The 22,517-nt window shown below is 33.0% G+C and overlaps 1 protein-coding gene and 1 pseudogene across 5 annotated transcripts; both read left to right on the top strand.

Annotated features, from left to right (window-relative positions):
- Window positions 1-2,893: 2,893 nt before the first annotated feature.
- Window positions 2,894-8,587, top strand: GAUT4 (galacturonosyltransferase 4). Of its 5 annotated transcripts, none has more exons than XM_078314774.1 (10): window positions 2,894-3,202; window positions 3,332-3,369; window positions 3,459-3,500; window positions 3,581-3,695; window positions 4,378-4,532; window positions 5,352-5,569; window positions 6,182-6,539; window positions 7,080-7,661; window positions 8,007-8,421; window positions 8,475-8,587. In XM_078314774.1, the coding sequence occupies exons 1-9, from the start codon at window positions 3,088-3,090 to the stop codon at window positions 8,280-8,282; spliced, it is 1,899 nt and encodes a 632-aa protein (XP_078170900.1). In that variant the 5' UTR covers window positions 2,894-3,087; the 3' UTR covers window positions 8,283-8,421; window positions 8,475-8,587. The 5 variants fall into 5 exon arrangements, with proteins under 5 accessions (XP_078170900.1, XP_078170901.1, XP_078170899.1 ...); XM_078314775.1 differs by having other exon boundaries at window positions 2,939-3,202; window positions 3,602-3,695; XM_078314773.1 differs by having other exon boundaries at window positions 2,939-3,202; window positions 3,602-3,728.
- A 3,568-nt stretch (window positions 8,588-12,155) lies between these two features.
- Window positions 12,156-22,126, top strand: LOC144565595 (subtilisin-like protease SBT5.3; annotated as a pseudogene).
- Window positions 22,127-22,517: the final 391 nt, after the last annotated feature.

The following is a 22,517-nucleotide window of genomic DNA, read 5'->3' as shown; positions in this document are numbered from 1 at the left end:
GAAGTTTCATACAAAATCTCAAAACAGATCGTGAGATATCGGCTCTCAAAAATTGCCCGAACTGCTGAAGAAGTGCTTCTGAGCCCAAATTTGCACTTCTGATTAACATATCAGACACCTTCAAAAATCATGAAAATTTACCGACATGAATTTTTGACATCATAAAACAAGACTGTGAAGTTTCATACAAAATCTCAAAACAGATCGTGAGATATCGGCTCTCAAAAATTGCCCGAACTGCTGAACGAGTGCTTCTAAGCCCAACTTTGCACCTCTGGTTAACATATCAAAAAACCTTCAAAAATCATTAAAATTTACCGACATGCATTCTTGACTTCATAAAAGAAGACTGTGAAGTTTCATACAAAATCTCAAAACAAATCGTGAGATATCGGCTCTCAAAAATTACCCGAACTGCTGAAGGAGTGCTTCTGAGCCCAACTTTGCACCTCTGATTAACATACCAAAAAACCTTAAAAAATCATGATAATTTACTGACATGCATTCTTGACTTCATAGAATAAGACTGTGAAGTTTCATACAAAATCTCAAAATAGATCGTGAGATATCGGTTCTTAAAAATTGCCCGAACTGCTGAAGGAGTGCTTCATTAATGGTTGAAGCCATTATTTGCATTATTTGAGATTCGAATCTAAAAAGTTCACGAATCAATTTCGAACAAACTACATATACCTAGTTTGAGTTTGAGTTTGAATAAGATTCAAAACGAATTGGTTTGATTTGTTTCATAACAAACTAATTTCAAATTGAATTAATTACAAACTTTTTTTGAATCAAACTCAAATGAAATCACGAACTACGAACTTTTTGTGCCGCCTTACATGAGAGCAAAGAGAACGGAACGCGAGAGATTTCTTTATTTAGAATGACTGAATGACGATAGAAAGGTAACTAAATTGGAGAGTTTCTATATTTTAGAAGGATAAATATGATACTTCAAATTTGGTGAGAAGTATGTAATATTAATGGTTTAGAAGGATAAATATTAGAGTTTTTTGAATTTTAGAAGGATAAATATATCATATGTAACATTAAACGAAATTTATAATTATAAAAGTTAGAAGGATTAATGTGGGATATTTTTGTTTTAGAGAGGGAAAATGTAATTTAAATGTTTTATAAATATATGTATGAAATTTATAAAAATTAAAATTTATTGATCATTCGTTTCATGTGAGAAGTCATGCCTTGCATTAGGCATCATAGTTTATGTATTATCATACTTATTTTACTGATACTATAAAAATTTGTTATGAAATATTTCTTAGATCAATAGCTTTTTTCTCGTATGTTAATCAGAGGTGCAAAGTTGGGCTCAGAAGCACTCCTTCAGCAGTTCGGGCAATTTTTGAGAGCCGATATCTCACGATCTGTTTTGAAATTTTGTATGAAATTTCACAGTCTTATTCTATGAAGTCAAGAATGGATGTCGGTAAATTATCATGATTTTTGAAGGTGTTTTGATATGTTAATCAGAGGTGCAAATTTGGGCTCAGAAGCACTTCTTCAGCAGTTCGGGCAATTTTTGAGAGTCGGTATCTCACGATCTGTTTTGATATTTTGTATGAAACTTCACAGTCTTATTCTATGAAGTCAAGAATGCATGTCGGTAAATTTTTATGATTTTTGAAGGTGTTTTGATATGTTAATCAGAGGTGCAAAGTTGGGCTCAGAAGCACTCCTTCAGCAGTTTGGGCAATTTTTGAGAGTCGATATCTCACGATCTGTTTTGAGATTTTGTATGAAACTTCACAGTATTGTTTTATGAAGTCAAGAATGCATGTCGGTAAATTTTCATGATTTTTGAAGGTGTTTTGCTATGTTAATCAGAGGTGCAAAGTTGGGCTCAGAAGCACTCCTTCAGCAGTTTGGGCAATTTTTGAGAACCGATATCTCACGATCTGTTTTGAGCTTTTGTATGAAACTTTACAGTATTATTCTATGAAGTTAAGAATGCATGTAGGTAAATTTTCATGATTTTTGAATGTGTTTTGATATGTTAACCAGTTGGGCCAAAAAAACAATATTTTCTTTCTCCAAACTCTAAAAAAAAAAAAAAAAAAATTTAAAAATCCGGGCCGCGGAAAATATCCGCCCCCGGAATAAAATATTAAAAAAATATATATATATTTTCGGGGCGTGAATTTTTTCCGCGGCCCGGAATAAAAATTCTGAGTCGCGGAAAAAATCCGCGATTTGGGTATTTTTAAAATTTCAGTTCAGATCTTGTTATTTTTATTAAATTAAGTTTTTTAATGGGTATTTTTAAAAAAATCGGCTGACTGATGCTAAGATCTTGCAAAAATTATAAAATACACTGATGTAAATGCTTCTAAACATTGATTTTTTAATTTAGTAAATCATATAAAAAGTAAAATGATTTTTTTTTTGTGCACATAAAAATATATATATCAAATCTAACAATTTTATTTTAATATATGAGTTTTAGAAAAATATTATTTAAGAAATAAGAAGTATAAAAATAAAGAAATTATAAAACTGGAGGTATTTAAACTCTCTGAGAATTATTTTAATAATGGGAGACTGACTTTGACTGTCCGAAAATTTGTATAGATGATATTTTACTTCCGATGTCACGTGTTTTTATTTATCCATCATCCATGGATAATGGATTGGGATGAAATTATTACATCAAATGTTAGCAGGGCCTTTTACAGTGTTATTGGGTTTTACCGGGTGTATGTGAAATAATGCATCAAGACGGCAAGTCGGCAATAATAAAAGGCTATAAATAAAATTATGATATTTGAAGGGCATTAATGAAATTTTCCAATAATAAAAAAAGAAAGGAAAAAACTGGATCACCCTTGACAACTTTGATTACACACCCGCTTTTAGTGAGCATTAAGCAAGCAACTAAAGACAAGGAAAACCCTATTTCGGTGCATTTCTCTCTTATCCCATCTCTATCCTCCAGGAACTCCGGTTCACAAAAGGGTAAAATACAGGGACAAAACAAAAAGAAACAGGCAACGGAATTTCATTTTCAGATTTTGCACGACCTAGCGAGCAAGAGATGAATGAGAAGTTTCTCGTGAAAATAAAATGAAAATGCAAATAATGATTAGAAGAAAGGTGGTATTTTTCTTGTTGTGTGCCTCCGTGCTCGCGCCGATTGTTTTCTATACGGATCGACTCTCCATTGGATCCAATTCGATTTGTGAGTTATCTATAGATTGTAGTTAGTAGAAAACTGTCGATTTGGTGTAGATTTAAGAGATTTTGAGGAAAAAATTTCTGCCATTTTCGTTAACTTTGCTTTCTTTGTTTTCGTTTTTGTGTTTGCTAGTGAACACCGGAGGATTTGGGGATCAGGTCACGAATCTAGTAAGTAATGGCAAAGGCTCATCATTTTTTTTTCCACATTTTGCTAATTTTTGTTTTTAACCGATGAATATTGTGAAAATTACAACCAGGGTACTGGATTGGAAATCACGAAACTAAACGTGGTCAGGCAGGTAATAATTTAGTTTATCACTCTACCAATTAACTGTGGATGAATTTTGTAATAATTGTTCAATTATTAAATCCTATTTAGGAATTAACAAATCCAGTTCAGGAACCGATCGGGGTTGTATTGGCTGACAAATCGAGCAACTTCTCTCAAGATTCTGTCCAAAAGGAAGACAAAGCAGCTGAGTTCAATGAGGGAGGTGGTGACAAAGCAGCTGAGTTCAATGAGAGAGGTGGTGATTTTTTTTTTCTTAACAATTTCCCACTTATTGTAGAAATATCATTTTACTCCTTTAAAACAATATGTGACCTTTTGCTGCTATGCTACCATGAGAGCACCTCCACCTTCTTATTATTTTTCTAAAAGATGCCTAAAATGTGCCTTTTTGTCATTCGTTGTTGAAAAAGACAATGAAATAGGGCATTGCATGCATTTTCGTTAGGTATTTGGGTTTTAAGTATATTTCACAAGGCTTCTCAAATAAATTTACTTTTGTATTTAATGGCCTTTTGAATTTATGCTTAGCATATATTGTATTTTATTTACCTTATATGGTATTTTATCATAATACGACTTTGTAAAATTACAACAGTTATCTGGAAATTAAGAACTACACTTCTTAATTGTACTTAAAGGATGATTGCTTTAATAATTTGAAAGCTTGGGTATAGTGCAAAACTTCAAATTGTCCGTTTATTCCTGTCTTGATGTGAACTTTTCTTAAGCATAAAGATTTGTACCACTCCAACAACTTTATTATACGGGTTTGGCATAGAACATCTTTAGATTCTAGTACTTCTTCCTTTTATGTTATTGATAATATGGAATGATTTCAAAGGAGGGTATTTACATCTAAATACTTGTTATTATATTATTTACAGGACTGCTATTGACTCAACCCGTGGAGCTTGAGCACAAAAACAGGGTTTTGTCAGAAGTGCCGCATAAGAAAGATGGACTAAAAGAAGTTTTAATTGAACAAGTTACCCAAAATGCAGCTTCAAAAGATACTTTATCCTTGGAAGAGTCTAAAGAGGTATATTCTTGTCCTTCTAAAGTTTTTTTTTTTTTTAAAAAACCTTGGCAGCGGCTGCCAAGTAATTGTCCTTCTAAAGTTACTTGCAGTTTTATTTAACGTGGAATCCCATGAAATTTACCCAAAGTATACATGGAAAATCACGAACTGTGTGACCTCTGGAAACTTAAATTTGTTATTATTTAACATTCATGATGAGCAAATAAGTGGGATCATCATATTTTGTATTTTGCTGGGCACCTGTTGTGACATAAGCAGTACCACTATCAGCGGTGTCTGTCACAGGAACTAGCTCTATTCAAAAGATGCTTTATCCTTGGATTGGTAATTTAATTTTAAATGCCGAACAGTAGTGATTTTCTGTCATAATTAAGAGCAGTGTCTGTATTGATTGAAGTAGGTAGTTGCAATTGTTATATATGGAAAGTTTGGTGAGAATTTAATACAAATGTTTTTCTATTAGTCCATGATTGGTTCATGATTTGAATTTCTGATAGTGACATAAATAAAGCCATTTCATTTCTGAGTTGGTGTTATGTGGTTCTTTAGCTTAATTTTGATGATACTCTGATCTTGTTTACCATATTATTGTTTCTTTTGTTGTTTGGATTGAAAATGGTTGTCAGTTCTTCTTTGACAATACCTATGTTGTCTCAACTCTAGATATAGTAAGAACAACCTCACTTCTATGGCATGCCAATAAGATTCTGGGATCAAGGAAAAAATAATTATTCCAAAATTCTGACTTTTGACTTATTTAAAGCAATTCTTTACAATTGTGTGTTAAGTTTTGAGAGCACCTGCTTTTGTCTAATATAGGAGCACCAGCCTGCAGTTGCAGTTGTACAAGCTAACAAGGTACCCTTGCCTGATCTACGAGTACTCCAGATGAAAGATCAGCTAATTAGGGCAAGAGTATATCTTGGTCTAAGTGCTACTCGTACCAACCCACATTATATAAAGGAACTGCGGCTTCGTATTAGGGATGTACAGAGAGCCCTTGGTGAAGCTACCAAGGATTCTGACCTACCGAGGAAGTATGTATCACAGCAGATCCGTCTGTTATTTTATATACATTTTTTTTTTTGTTTGTCTCGCACATATTGATAATACACCATTTATATACCTTATGCCATTGATGTATAGAATATTTATATTGGAGTTAACTTTACATCAGAGCCAAAGTCCTGATCTTAAATCTCACAGGGCCTTCACATGATATTATGAACCACCTACTGTAGCAATTTCTTTGTATTTTATGCTACAGGCAATTGAGGTATCTTGTATGCCTCATTAGAGAAAATTGAATATCATGTACACCTCAAGGATTTGAACCTGTCTGAATCCTGTGCATCAAGTTTCATTCGAAACAATGGTGGAATTGAGAAATTTGTAACATAGTACATTTGAAATGAAATATTAAACGGTTTGAATAGGGCCACAACGGATCACTAAACATCCATCCAGTAATCTGATATACCATCTTTTGTACTACAGAAAATTCATACATTGTTACTTTCCTTTACATAAATCTATCATTTAAATACTTATTGTCATTAATATCAATATTATTGTTGTTGTTGCTGTGTACAAATTTTTTTGTTTGTTTGTGACTCCTTATATTGTTAATTTAATTTTCTTTTCTCCAGTGCAAATGATAAACTGAAGGCAATGGAGGAAACTCTAGCGAGGGGCAAACAAATCCAAGAGGACTGCGCTGGCACAGTAAAGAAGTTACGGGCCATGCTCCACTCAGCCGAGGAACTTCTACGTGTCCACAAAAAGCAAACCTTATTTCTCACCCAACTAGCTGCCAAAACTCTCCCAAAGGGGCTCCACTGCCTCCCTCTGCGACTTTCCAGTGAGTACTACAACCTTGAGCCAGCTAAAAGGGAGTTTGGGAACAAGGAGAAGTTAGAGGATCCCACTTTGTATCACTATGCACTCTTCTCGGATAATGTGCTTGCCACTGCAGTGGTTGTCAACTCGACTGTGACTAATGCTAAGGTAACTTTTCTGTGTGGTACGAGCCAGCTTGTATTTATACTGGTAACAATTAAGTAAGAAAACTGTGCATTGTTCGCTCACTTCTTTGTGGTCATAAATGATTCTCAAATTACCCTTCCTCTACATGACTTAAGCAGAGATTTAATGTGGGGTGTTCTGTCGGGTATACAACATGTTCCTTAGTTTATTATAATGTATGGTGATACCCATTAACTATAGGATCCATACATCAAAATTTGTTATTTGTTTACAACAAACTAGTCTCTCCCCCACACATACACATGCATGCACCCACTCGCGCGTGTGTGTGGACACAAGAAAAAATATATATATATATATATATAAACATAAAGAAGAATTAGAAACATAAAAATATATATAAAATAATGTAACTTTATAAAAAGAAAAAAATTAGCAAAATATTGTGTTGGTGTCTGCTCCAGTAGGTATTGGTACCAGCCACGATTTGCTGCCTTTGATAGACATCATGTCATTTTCTCACTTTTGTGCTAAGCCTCCCCCCTTTATGTGATTTTTCAGCATCCGGGAGAGCATGTATTCCATATAGTAACTGACAGATTGAATTACCCAGCCATGCGGATGTGGTTTCTTGCAAATCCACCACGCCATGCCACAATCCAAGTCCAAAACATCGACGACTTAACCTGGCTAAACTCATCATACTCCCCTGTGCTTAAGCAACTCTCCTCCCAGTCCATGATTGACTACTACTTCCGGGCCCACAAGTCTGCCTCCAATCCCGACTCAAACCTCAAGTACCGCAACCCCAAGTATCTCTCAATTCTCAACCATCTGAGATTCTACCTACCCCAAATCTTCCCCAAATTAAATAAGGTGGTCTTTTTGGATGATGACATTGTGGTGCAGAAGGATCTGACAGGCCTTTGGAGAATTGACATGAAAGGAAAGGTGATTGGTGTGGTGGAAACATGTGGGGAGAGCTTTCACCGGTTTGACCGGTATTTGAATTTCTCAAACCCAATAATAGCAAAGAATTTTGATCCGAGGGCATGTGGGTGGGCTTTCGGCATGAACTTGTTTGATTTGGATGAGTGGAGGCGGCAGAATATAACTGAGATTTATCACTCATGGCAAAATCTGGTATGTTATTCTTTTAATATCATTCTTATTTTTGTTGAATTTGGAGAGGTCAAGTTTGATACTGGAAACCAATTCTTGTATTGTGCTCTTCCTAAGATGAGAAACAGTGATTGTAAATAGAATGAAATGGACATATTGTATTTTTTTATTTTTTATTCCTTTTGGAGGGGGGGGGGGGGGAATCTACCGATATTGTATATATGATGCAAAGCAGTGTATAGCCCGCATGATGCACTTTGAGATCACTATAATAATAACAAAAATGCGGTGTAATTTGGGTCTTTGGATGTTCAATTAATCAATAATTTATTTATGTATTATTTATGTTTTCTTTATTAAGTGCAGAATGAAGATAGGTTGCTATGGAAGCTTGGGACATTGCCACCTGGATTGATAACATTTTACAACCAAACAGTAAGGATTGATCGATTGTGGCATGTGCTAGGCCTAGGCTACAACCCTCATGTAAATGCCAGAGATATTGACAGAGCTGCTGTAATACACTACAATGGTAACATGAAACCTTGGTTGGAGATTGGGTTGCCAAGGTACCGTGGCTATTGGTCAAAGTACGTGGATTATGACCAAATATTTCTTCATGAATGCAACATTAATCCCTAGAATTGACAAGATCTTTTTCATTCTTTCGTTCATTGAGGTTTTAAGCATAGTGATTGATTATTTTCTTTATTTTGGTAGCAAGAGCCAATAGTTTTTTTTTTTTAGTATGTAGATTTCTTTGTTTTTTTTTAGCTCACAAGTACAAATTTTTTTTTTAGTATGTAGATTTATTTGTTTTTTTTTGCTCACAAGTACAAAATTAAGAAATGTTTGTAGCAAGGGGCAACACTTGGGTCTTGTGCATTGTTTCATTCATTTTGTTTGTAGGGGTAATTCTCTTGTAAGGACACTGGCCGTTCTCACCCGATCACTTGATAAGAGTTCCGTTTGTTATCCCTTGAAAACAAATATATGCAATGAATGCCATTTCTTCACTGCTCTCGGTCATTAATCTTCTTACTTTGAGGAGACAGGAGAAAGGTGAAGAGAAACATTTCCTTCGTTAGTCCCTTGGTTGGACGAGAGGAATGACTTGATTCAGGTCAGTGGGACAGCACAAATTTGAGCACCTTAAATGCGTAATGAAGCTAGCTAACTAGCGTCTAAATATTTTCTTTTCTATGCCAGCAGGCGAGTAAATACAGACTCGTTGACTTATCTATAACGTTCACAAATCCTTTAATTTTAAGATGAGGGTTTAAATGTTTTTGTTTTTATTTTCTAACCACAATTTTTTTAAGATTTTTGTAATAGAAAAATCGTTAAGTGTAATATTTTTTTTACGTGAATATAAAATATTATCACTGTTTGATTTTCTTCATATTAATCAATAATTTGAAAAAAATCAACATTGAAAAATTATTCACATCAATAGATATTTGCAAGTTTTTGATAATTATCAGAATACAATTAAAATGTTATTTTCAAATATGCATAGATAAAATAAATAGATCATATTTAGTGATTTCATTTTGATGTTTAAGTTTTAAATTTTAAGTTATTAAAGTTCTAAAAATAAAAATAAAATGGAGACAAAAATAAAAGCATTTTATCATCCAACTTGAAAACATGTTTTTTGAAAATAAATTTAGATACGCACATATATTGTTTAAGTTGTGTATTTTTATCTGTTAAATTAATAAAAAAATATTTTTAACTTGCGAAAATAAATTATTGTTGATAAGTTGTGTATAAAGTTTAGATCAATTAAAAATAATTGATTATCTATCTAGCGATAAAAAAATACCAATGGATAAATGATTACAAAGTACACCAAAACTAATACGTGATTACCTAAAACCACATACAACATACAATTATAATTAATATCATAACAATTAATTTAGAAGATTATCAAAGTTGTAAACTAAAATTGGTTGTCTATAAATCATTTTCCAAAAATAGAATTACACCACAATATCGGATATAAATATTATTTTAAATGTACATGAAGAAAATTCTTTTTTATTTTCTTTTTAGTTAATAAAGCATCTTATTTTATAAATTACGAGCTAAGAAAATAGTTGGTTCTCATAAGATAATTCAATCAATTTCATATATGATAGTAAAATATTTTCAGTTTTAAATCTTAAATGTCATATTGCGCTTCCTAAATTTGATAGTTATAACTATTATTTTAGTCTTTATTGTACAAAATGTTAAATTATCAAAAATATGATAGCGTCACAGCGTTTATCATTATGAAACACGATAGCGGCCTTATAAACCCTATAAGCTATTTGAATATTTGCATTGACCTAAAGTTTCATCTTGAACTTATGATAATATTATGGTGCACCAATTAATCATGGATAACGTTGTTAATTAATTTAAACAAACCTTTTAGTGGTGATTAAGATTCGCATGAACGAAAGAAAAGAACAGAGGATGTTCAATACTGTAATTAGTCGTGATGCAATGTATTATTATAGAATTATTAAACAGCGGGGTTCACTATTCATAGCTTATTCAATTTGAGATGCTGATTTTTTTTTTGTTTTTTTTTTTGGGAAACGGCAAAATAGCAGCTCCTATTTAGGAAGCATAAGAAAATAACTTTACGTTGCAAATATAAATAACATTGCTGGAAATCACATGCATTACATTATTAGTTAAGGACTTGCAAATATAAGTTTAATATAGAAAACAAAAATGCAAAAGCTGATATTTATACACCAAAATTCTGTTAATATCATCGCCCCTGCATATTTCACCAAATAGGACTATTAATGGATGCACTTGCACAATAAAATCAAAGCAAATTAAATTGAAGGAGAAAAAAACACCATCACACACAAGCACACTGAGAAATCAATTAGAGAGACAAGCAAGAGGGAGGATGAGGGGAGGGAAGCTAATTTTGCTTGTGTGCATTTTGATTTCCATATTTGCACCAGTTTCAGCCGCTAAGAAGGCAAGAAACTTAAATTTTCTTTTTTTTTTAATATAAGTTGGTTTTGAAGATCTTAATTAATTAGTTTTCTCTTGTTAATTTACTTTTTAAGTCATATCCCACAAGCTTGTGTGTGATTGCACCGATCCTTGTCGATCTGATACTAAACTTTTGTTCTACCCAGTGTAATAATATGTAGTGTATGCGGCCGCATATATGTATTCAGTTGTATTATTACCGCATAATGTATTCAGTAAGCAGTAATAATGTAATATATCAACACCACACAATGAATTAATATTAGAATAATTATACTAATCCTCCCACCCCTGTCCCCCCATTTATCCCCGCACTCTCTCTCTCCAAATTAACTTTTTTAACTGCCTTTTATCTCCCCATTAATTCCGCTAAGAATTTTCATTTATCCCCGCATTAATTACTGTGAATTAATAATAATCCCCGCATTAATTATACTGTCTTTTTATTAACAATCCCCACATTAATTATATTGTCCTCTAATAACAATTCCCGCATTAATTATATTTTCCTTTAATAACAATCCCTGCTAACAATTATTTATCTGTTTATTGATGTTCAAGAAAATATTTATCATTGTTCTGACAAGTATTTATCCTCATGTCTGAGAAGTATTTATCATTGTCCCTGACATGTTAATACTTTGATTTGATTAAACATTACTTATTGACAAGTTCAAGAACAAAGTTCAAAAAAGTATTTATCATTGTTCTGACAAGTATTTACCATTATATCTGAGAAGTATTTATCATTGTCATAGACGTTTTACTGTAAGTTGCAATTATGTCTGAGACGTATTTATCCATGTAACATAAAATATTTATCATTATGTCTGAGAAGTATTTTACTGTAAGTTGCAATTATGTCTGAGAAGTATTTATCCATATAACATAAAGTATTTATCATTATGTCTGAAAAATATTTATTATTGATATTTTACTGAAAGTTGCAATTATGTCTAAGAAATTTTTATCCATCTAACATAAAGTATTTATCTATGTAGCATAAAATATTTATCATTATGTCTGAGAAGTATTTATCATTGGGTGAGGAGATTATTTATTTAATGGTCCCTAAGAAATTTTGTGCGGGGATAACTGACAAGTATTTATGAGGGGATTGTTTATTTAATGGTCCCCAGTTGTGCGGGGACAATTCAAAAAAAAAGAAATTTTGTGCGGGGACAATTGATAGATTGATTTGTTCAGTCATAAATAGAGATCATTGCATAGTGATTAATACTTTGCAAATCCAGGATAAATACTTTGATGCTTCAAGTTAAATACTAACAGTTTCTGCGAAGTATTAATGATTGAGCGGCCCCCCATGACTTTTTTGGCAGTTTGTGCAGGATTTTTTGCAGAGTTGAGACTGCGAGGATTGTTATCAGGATCCTTAATATTATATCTGCTATTTTTGGTGCCTTTAAGATCTATTAATCTTCCTTTCTTTGTTGCAAGTGGCTATTGCTATTCTTATCTAGCTTTGCGTAATAATTTTATCTGATGTCATTACAGTCATATATAGTGTATCTTGGATCACATTCGCATGGCCCAGACGCCACTTTAGAAGATTATGAAAATGTCAAAAACTCACATTACAAGTTGCTAGGATCATATGTGGGAAGGTATCAATTAATCTTTCAACACTCTTTTTGTTTTTAATTGATCATTTCTTTTTTTCAATACTTGATTGCTATTAATTAAATGACAACCATCATGGTACGTAAACACAATGTATACTAGATTAATAAGAAAGATGAATAAATGCACTTACCAATGTTATTATGTCAGCTGAAGTAGCTCTAGCTAGGAATCATGCTTGCCCATACAAAACACACACACACACACACACACACACTTGTTTGGATTTCATTTTTTCTTTTTTTAAATAGTAAGTTAACTTTAAATTAACAATAACAGTGAGGAGAAAGCACGTGATGCGGTAATTTACTCCTACACGAAAAACATAAATGGCTTCGCCGCTACCTTGGATGAGAATGAAGCCCAAGAAATAGCAAGTAAGATGAAGATCCAAAATTTTCTATGAATAATAGCCAGGAAGCAACAACATTGCAGTTTTAGTATTATAATATTTACTTTCTTTATGTTGATGCAGAGCATCCAGATGTAGTATCAGTATATGAAAACAAGATGCATAAGATGCATACAACCAGGTCATGGAATTTTGTCGACATGGACACCAGGCGAAACCATATCGGAGCACTTTGGACTAAAGCTCAGTTTGGCCGTGATATCATTATTGCAACTCTAGATTCTGGTAATATAAATTTAAAACAAATATTGCGCTTTCTAACCAAATAGGCCAATACAAACTTTAATTGGAACTATAGAAAATATGCACACAAAAGATTCATGCTTTTTTAAAGGAAGATTCTAAATTTCAATGTTTATCTTTTGAAATTTATGATCGCAATTGCTTCTGACATGTTGAACTTAAGTTATGTCCGTCAATTTTTTTACTGATTTATAAGGTGTGTGGCCGGAATCAAAGAGCTTCAGTGATGAAGGGATGGGTCCAGTGCCATCAAAATGGAGAGGATACTGTGAAAACAATACAAAAGATGGAGTTCCTTGCAACAGGTATGCCATTTTTTTCATTTTTTTTTGCGCTAGGAAAATTGTTAACTTTGTGCAACATGTATGCTATATTGCTATATCTTTTAATCTTTTAGATAATACAAAAACTGCATTAAATCTAAATTTAAGTGGCATCCTTCTTAATTGGCTTCTGCACCCTATTTCTCTTCCTTTTTTTCGAAATATGCAAGTAAAATTAGCTATTTTTTTCTTACAAATGTCATCACATTCATATAAGAATCGTGAAAATACAAAAACAAATGTTATTCTGAATATTTATATGGTTAGAAACTTAGAACATTTTCCTTTTAATATTTAAGTCAATTATAGCTATTTTTTCTTACATTAACAATACAAAAAAAATGAGATTCTGAATATTTATATTATTAGAACATTTTCCTTGTAATATTTGTATAAGATATAGATAATGAAGTCTATATATTTTCTACGGCAGGAAGCTAATAGGTGCAAGGTACTTCAACAAAGGTATGATTGCTATGGTACCTGACCTGAACATCACCAACTCTGCGCGTGACACTGAAGGACACGGTACGCACACTCTCTCGACTGCCGGTGGCAACTTCGTGCGAGGTGCCAGCTATTTCGGCTATGCCAATGGCACTGCAAAGGGTGGGGCTCCTGGTGCCAGACTGGCTGCATACAAAACCTGTTGGGGTGGTGAGAAATTAAATAATTTTTTACTTTACAAGCTAGCTAGGCATATGATAAATATATTATAATAAAGGAATATGTTAAATTTACGACCAACTTTGTTGAAAACCGATAGACCAAATTAATGGTTCTATAAAAATAAAAATTACAATTATATTTTATATAATATTTAGATAGATTGTGGATCAAATTTCAGTGTAACATGGAAACTAATTTCATCCATCAATTGTTTGAAAAATTATCAATTCAGTTATACCGATACTTGATCATTAACAAAACGATTTTCAAATTAAATCAATTTTGATGTACATCCTATTTAAGTTGTAATTGATATATCCACAATTCTTTTTATTTTACTTTGATAATTATTTCACATAATATATAATTTTATATATGTACATGGACAGTTTTGTCAGTATAAAATCCAATTTCATTTATCAGCATAAAATCAAAATTTATATTTAATCTAACATCCAAATATTGCCCCAATTTTTTTGCTGTCAGTATATAATCCAAACATTGTCATTATTTGTCCCTTAACTCTGTCTTTTCCATATTGTGCGACAGTGTGCACCGACGCTGATCTCTTGGCAGGCTTTGAGGCTGCGATGCACGACAATTAATGTTGATGTGATATCATTGTCCATTGGATCTGCTCCGATCACAGAACACTTAGAGTATTTGGATAATACAATAGCTATTGGATCCTTACATGCAGTTGTCAGGGGCATCATCGTAGTTTCTTCAGCTGGAAATAACGGGCCAGATGGAACTATTGTGAATGTAGCACCATGGTTGCTTACAGTCGGGGCAAGCACAATAGATCGAGATTACCGCAGTTTCCTTAGACTTGGTCAAGGAGAACTGATTAAGGTACTTTTATATTCTTTAATAATATTTTGCATTATCATATGGTTCTCTCTATCTCGAATTGACTGAGGAGGAGTACATTAAACAATTTGTTTGGCATTAAGTTCCCCAATTGAATAAACTTGATTTAGTAGTGATCTGATATTCTCCTTAATTTTTTTTATGGATAATCAAGGGAGCAAGCCAAGAGTCAAAATCTCTACCGCAAAACCGATTATATCCTCTGATCAATAGTTCAGATGCTGCAGCTCATGGAGTCAGCCGGGACGATGCGTAAGTAGACCTTCAGTTTAATAGTATTATTTAGCATCATTTCTCAGTGACATATTTTTCAGACTTTGAATGATTGGTTCATGTAGCTAGGAATGAAAATATCTTATTAACAAAGTTTGAATTTAATCCTCATAGAATGCACATTTTTTTTAACTTATATGTTGACAACCAAACAATAAATAAAGAAAAATTAAATAACAAATAAAATAATAGAAGTGTGTATACACATCAAAAATTAACATAGCATCGAACTGGAAGTATATGCATTGATTATATCCTCTTGATCCAATTTTCTATATAGAGCATTGTGCGATTATAGTTCACTTGATCCAGAAAAGGTGAAAGGAAAGATAGTAGTTTGCATGAACGGCATGGTAGGCAGAGTTACTAAAGGAATCATCGTCAGAGATGCCGGCGGTGCTGGAATGGTCATAGCCAATCAAAAAGAGGATGGAGACAATCTCATTGCAGACCCTCACTTCCTCCCTGCCACCATGATAAGCTACAAAGATAGTTTAACCCTTTTCTCCTACATGAAATCTACCAAGTAAGCAATTTATGATCTTTGATATTTCATCCAGGAAAATAAATTGTTCAGTCTCAAAACTAGAGGTGATTAATGAGCGAGCATGAGCGAGTTAGGGTATGCTCATGCTCGCTCATTAAGTAAATGAGCGAGTTGTTAATGAGCGAGTTTAAATGAGCGAGTTGTAAATGAGCGAGCTTTTAATGAGCAAGTTATGAGCGGCTCACGAGTTATGACTTATGACTCAAAACAAAATTATATAGTGTGCCCATGCATAACAAAATTTGTTAAAAGTCATCATAATAAAATCCAACCAATTGTCATAATTCATTTAAATGAATTGTTATGACTATTACTTGTTTTGAGCTTTAGGCGGAGGTTTTGGTTCTGCCGATTTACAAAAAAAAAATGAATATGAAACTATGAATATTAGTATATTACACATGATTAAATGTTACATTGTGCTCACTATATTACACAGAATTAAATATGAAACTATGCTCACTATCTATCAATCTTAATGAGGCAAGGTTGATGTTACACATAATTACATAGGATTAAATGTGGCAGGGATTAGATGTGGCAAATTCTTAATGAGCGAGTTGGGTCATGCTCATGCTCGTTCATTAAGTAAATGAGCGAGTTGTTAATGAGCGAGTTTAAATGAGCGGATAAATGAGCGAGTTTAGGCGAGCTTTTAATGAGCGAGTTATGAGCGGCTCACGAGTTATGAGCGATTTACTCACCCCTACTCAAAACATTTCTTCTCTGTTATGTCTATCTTGGACTTTACTCATAAATTCTAGCTGATAGGATCACAACCCACATAACCATAAATCTGTTTTTGTTTCAAGTTGTTTAATCTACTTTGATTTGTTTTTCTTACAATGCATGCAGGAAACCTTTGGCTAATATTTCACCACCAATATCAAGAATAGGCGTCAAGCGGGCACCAGTTATGGCTGATTTTTCATCTCGTGGACCTAGTAATTCAACGCCAGAAATATTAAAGGTCATATTTGATAATCTGTCTTTTCTTATTTCTTCCTTTTATTTTATTTTTCGCACCAAAAGTAAGTCCAAGAAAATATGAAGTTCATAAGCCCCCATGTTATGCTATAGAAAATTGTCATTTAACTACACTCGTCATGAAATTATCTCATATTGTACAATGTTTCATTTCATGACATATACTTGTAAGAAATCATATCATTATATTAATTGCTTATCCTTACCATGTCATCTATCTGTATCTTTCAGCCAGACGTGATTGCGCCGGGAGTGGACATACTAGCAGCCTTTCCTCCGAACCCAACGGGCCTCATCGACAACATACACAGTACTCCATATGCCTTTATGTCTGGCACATCCATGTCATGCCCTCACGTCTCTGGTGTAGCGGGACTCTTGAAGTCGGTACATAAGGATTGGAGCCCTGCAGCTATCAAATCAGCTATCATGACTACTGGTACGATCAAGCACCTTTGCATTACCAATAGTACATGTGTTCTAAAGTTAATATGCTGGATGGTTGATTCATTTCGTTGGTTTACCCCTTTCATGTTGAGTCTCAAGAAATTGATCTCAACCTAGAATTTTTGCAAGTGATACTCTTAAAAAAAATCTTCTTCTTTTCTTTTCCAAACTAGTCCTATAAATCAAATGAGAATAATATTTTTCAAAATAACGGTACTTCCGTCGTAATTTCATGAATATAAAAAGTTTACTCTAGTGGTTAGGAGCCAAAAATATATAAATAAATTACATAATATAGTGCAGATTATAGAAATTTTTTTCATAAACCATAATTAATAAAACAAATTTTACGGAACCAATATGATTGTTTTTTTTTTTCAAAAACCATAAGGACCGTGGGTTCCTACAGTCTCAATTTTTTTTTTTATTTATAAAACAGAATTTAAAAAAAAAAAAATTTGTATTAAAATATTAGAAATGTTGAATATATTTCTTTGAAAATAGATGAAATACAATATAATTTGATTTATTAGAAATACTGCAATAAATAACCCGGATCAATATTTTTCAGGTCGGATTTTTCGCGGCTGTAAGAAAAATTAATATATTTTTTTATGTGTTATTAGAAAAAAATAAAAATGCTTAGATTCTGAGTTATTGATCCCGGTTCAAAAGTCACTTCTAGGTAATCCATAAAATATTGTGATTATTTTAGTACATTTAATTTATGAAAATTTGTATCTATTTTTGAAAGAATTGACTTTAGAAATATATTTATTTGGACTGTTGCACTAAAAGAATTGACTTTAGAAATATTATTTTAATCCATTAAATGTAATAAATTTCTAAAGTCACTCTCATTTAATATATTTATTTATTTATCAATTGTCTCAGGCTACTGTTGCACCAATAAAGTCACTTCTAGATATCAATGTTGTTGCTTAAAAGAATTAGACATAGGGATCAATGCAGGAGCTTCAATTCTTTTTTTTAGATATATGTTGATTGCGTGATTTGTTTATTAGGAACTACTTAAGGCCTTTTTTTTTTTTTTTTTTTTTTTTTTTACTTTTTCACACTTGGATAATATAATGGTTCCTACTAAATTTTACATGTGATTCCATTTTGATTTATCAATTGAGAAGGATTTTTGGTTGCTCTGTTTGTGGGTATATATGTGAAAAGAATACATGGTGAAATACAATGAGAGTGGCAAAGTTATGCAAGCCTGACTCCTTCATGGAGCTTGAGATTTATATATCCAACAAATCTATTTCATGTCAAACCCTCTAGAGAAACCTCAGAATTTGAGATGAGAGTCCAATTCACTGTATCACAAGCACCTTCGAAATCTAATTTTGAATAAAAGCTTTAGGACAAACCAGTAGCTGGGCTAAAATAGATGCCATATACATTGTCAAAATGTTAAATATATATTTCCTTGCAGCTGCATTTTACAAGGCTTGTGAATCTATTAACTATAATACATGTTGCTACATTAATCCTAAATTAATCTTTATAGCTGCAAGTGTCCGGGGGAAGACACTTTGAGTTTTGTTTTGTCAGACTTGGGCTTGTCAGGTTGGGCTGAATTTGGGCTTTTTCTATGCTCTTTAACATCTCCTTCAGGTTGACACATTATTATTATTCTGATTATGATAAAAACCTCTTCCTATTAAATTTTTTGTCTACAATTAAATCTATAAGAAAAACATTTATACTTTTGAACATTCAGTTTTGGCAGTGTGTTTTGTCAAATTGGAAATTAAGTATGAACATATGCCATTCTAACCTTTTAATGTGCGAGCCACACTTCATTTTCACTCAATTGGCCATGGCTACTATAGACGTGGTTGCCGAAATTTTTATTAATAGGAAAAATAATAATTAAATATCGAGATTAAACAAAGCTTTTGAATTTTTTTCAGAAATAGGGAAAACGTTATTGGGCATCACGGATAATGGCCGTTCTGGGGCATCACGGGCATAGTTAGTGCCTAATTAACCTCAATAACTGATATTACCCTCCTAAACGGACTTCTAACTGAACCAGAGAAAAAAAAACCGGAAAAAACCCTGTCCGTTATGGGTTAAAACGGGCATGCTGTCCGTGATTCCTAGTACCGGCCAGAGGCCGTGATGCCCCATCACGGACAGGAGCCGTCATGTTTTGTGAAGGGTTGACTCTGTCCGTAATTTTCCATAACGTCCCGACCCACTATAAATTACGCCCAGAACATTCAGAACTTCATTATCCGCTCTTATTTCCAAAATATTACGTTATCTCCTCTGGAAAAAAAAAGAAATTCTCTCTCTTAGGTAATTTTTCAATTATGAGAAAGTAATTAATTTATTGTAGAAAGTGTTGTGGAGTTTTGCATCGTGAAATATATTTTATAAATATTATATGTAGATAATATAAATTAACATAATATGCAATTTATTTTTAATTAACATAATATGCAATTTATTTTTAATTAACATAATAATAAATTATATCTAATTTATTATATCTAATTTATTTATTATTGTGTAGGTTAATTTATCAAAACAACTAATCATGCTCCTGCTAAGGATTCATTTCGGTGGTGAAGTACGACACGGTCGTAAAGAAGCGGCATATAGCATTGGTCCCCGATTCTCATTGACGGCAACTGATGAATTGGGCTGGTATGATGTGAAAGGTGAAATTTATCGTCAGCTTGGATATTCTGAGAGTGAGTACAATCTAAAAATACTTGCACGGGTTAATGTTGGTACAACATCTGAACGTTATTATGAGATACTAGAAATCGTTTGTGACCAGACTTGGAGAGGTATTTATACCCAAAGTGTGAACACGAGTACCCAATTTACTTATGTTGATTTATACGTTGAGTTGATTCCAATTGTGGGTTCAATGCAACCAGAGCTATTCATTGATATGGTACCGGAGACACAACCTGAAGCTATACATACCCAATACAGTGTTCCACAAGCGGGTCCTAGTCTATTCCAACCCTATCAGACACAACCAACCCTATCAGACACAACTAATCATCACAGTCCATGGATTGAACCCCCAAGGGTAGGTAATTCTTGTCCTGATGACGACGTGCCTCTGAGTGATACCCAATACAGTGTTCCACAAGCGGGTCCTAGTCTTTTCCAACCCTATCAGACACAACCAACCCTATCAGACACAACTAATCATCACAGTCCATGGGTTGAACCCCCAAGGGTAGGTAATTCTTGTCCTGATGACGACGTGCCTCTGAGTGATGATGAAGATGACGCTGACTCGTGTGAGGATGATACTGATTGGGAAAACGAAGCGGATTCAGAAGGAGATGTCCCTGCTGATACCCCTAGACCTAAACCTAAACCTAAACCTAAACCTAAACCTAATTCAATCTAACAATAATTTTCAAAAATTACTAATTGGTTGCAATTTCACCGAATTAAACCTAAACCTAATTCAATCTAACAATAATTTTCAAAAATTACTAATTGGTTGCAATTTCACCAAATTAAACCAAAACCTAATTAAATGTAACAATAATTTTCAAAAATTACTAATTGGTTGCAATTTCACCGAATTAAACCTAAACCTAATTAAATCTAACAATAATTTTCAAAAATTACTAATTGGTTGCAATTTCACCGAATTAAACCTAAACCTAATTCAATCTAACAATAATTTTCAAAAATTACTAATTGGTTGCAATTTCACCAAATTAAACCAAAACCTAATTAAATGTAACAATAATTTTCAAAAATTACTAATTGGTTGCAATTTCACCGAATTAAACCTAATAATGGTCTTCACAACAAATCAAATTAATCAATTATGGAGAAATTATTAATTTTAGTAAAAGAAAAAAAAACTCACTTGAGAGAATAAATGCAGAGAAGACCTGGCCGTTACTTCCTATAACGTCCTGTGCACGTGCTTGACTTGGTTAGGACCACCGATTTTTTTTTTTCATCTTCTGGGCGGGGTCGGCGGAGACAGAGACAGGAGCAAAAAAAATTAGCGAGAGAGCGAGAGAGATAGCGAGAGAGAAGGGTCTGGGAGGGCTTCAATTATTTTTTGCCTTTGTCCGTGATGGCCCATCACAGGCATCTTTTTTTTTTTTACTCCGTCCGTGATGCGTAGTAACGGACACCTGTTTTTTTATTTTTTCGCTGTTTAAAACATGGCCGTATTGCCCCATCACGGACAATGTCCGGTTTAAGCCATAACGGACCGGCTTTTTTTGGTTTTTTCCCGGTTCATCAGTTATATCAAGTTATTGAGTTTAGGGGAGGTTAATTAGGCACTAACTATGCCCGTGATGCCCCAGAACGGCCATTATCCGTGATGCCCAATAACGTTTTCCCTATTTCTGAAAAAAATTCAAAAGCTTTGTTCAATCTCGATATTTAATTATTATTTTTCCTATTAATAAAAATTTCGGGACGTGGTTGCTATTCCTTCGCTGGTTTTTAAACTGATCTTTAGGAATACTCTTGGACTCACTAATTAAAATGTATCTTTTTTGTTCAAATTTGTAATACATCGTGATTTTTCCAGCAATAATGATAATGGCTTGTTTTGATCCTGCCTATATTCTAAAACAATTTGATATAAATTTTTACAAAGACCCCTCAATTATCAGCATCAAAATGAAGAGGAACGTGGAAAGTGGAAACTAATATAACCTGTGTAATAAATTCTCCATACTATTTCATAAATTAATGCGGAAATCATGATTGTATATAATATTACTAGTATCGTGCCCGTGCGTTGCAACGGAAACATATTAATTATATGAGAAAAAAAATCATGATAAATTGATATATTTTCATATAAAAAACCAATAAGGAAAAAAAGGAAAATATTAATCTCAACTATCTAAATATTACATTGCCAAAAGAGAAAAAGTTATTGAAAAACATACAAGTAACAACTATCTATTTTAAAACATCTATAACTTCTAATTTGAAACAGAAAAGGAACCTACCAACCCGCCTTTTGCAAGCAGGTAAACAGAAAAAGGCAAGAGGCTTATTCATGACTTTCTCCCTTTTGTCCTGACAGCCCCTTCTCCTTTTACCGGCAAATATGGTAATGCTCTAGAAATTGAATTAAATTATAGTACAGGAATGGCAATGTAAAAAGCTAACTAAACCGCAATTAAGATCTTAATTAAGCTGTGAAGTAGCCTGAAACAATTGATAAATAAAAAGTAGCCTAAAACAATTGATAAATAATAATTATCCTGAAACAATTGTTTTTCTCTAGATTGCTGGTGCAACAGTAGCCTGAGACAATTGATAAATAAATAAAAACTTTAGAAATAAGTAGAAATAATGAAGAACATGATATCCCATCAATTCTTACATCTTTCAGCAAATAAGAAAATTTCAGTTTAACAGTTCAAGTAAAGTGTCATTGGAATTTTAACATACCTTCAAAGTACTATTTA

This window comes from Carex rostrata, chromosome 14, assembly GCF_964058835.1.
Source record: "Carex rostrata chromosome 14, lpCarRost1.2, whole genome shotgun sequence".
Taxonomy (NCBI): Eukaryota; Viridiplantae; Streptophyta; class Magnoliopsida; order Poales; family Cyperaceae; genus Carex; species Carex rostrata.
Note: the sequence above shows the minus strand (reverse complement) of the source record. Positions and strands in the feature narration are given on the sequence as shown.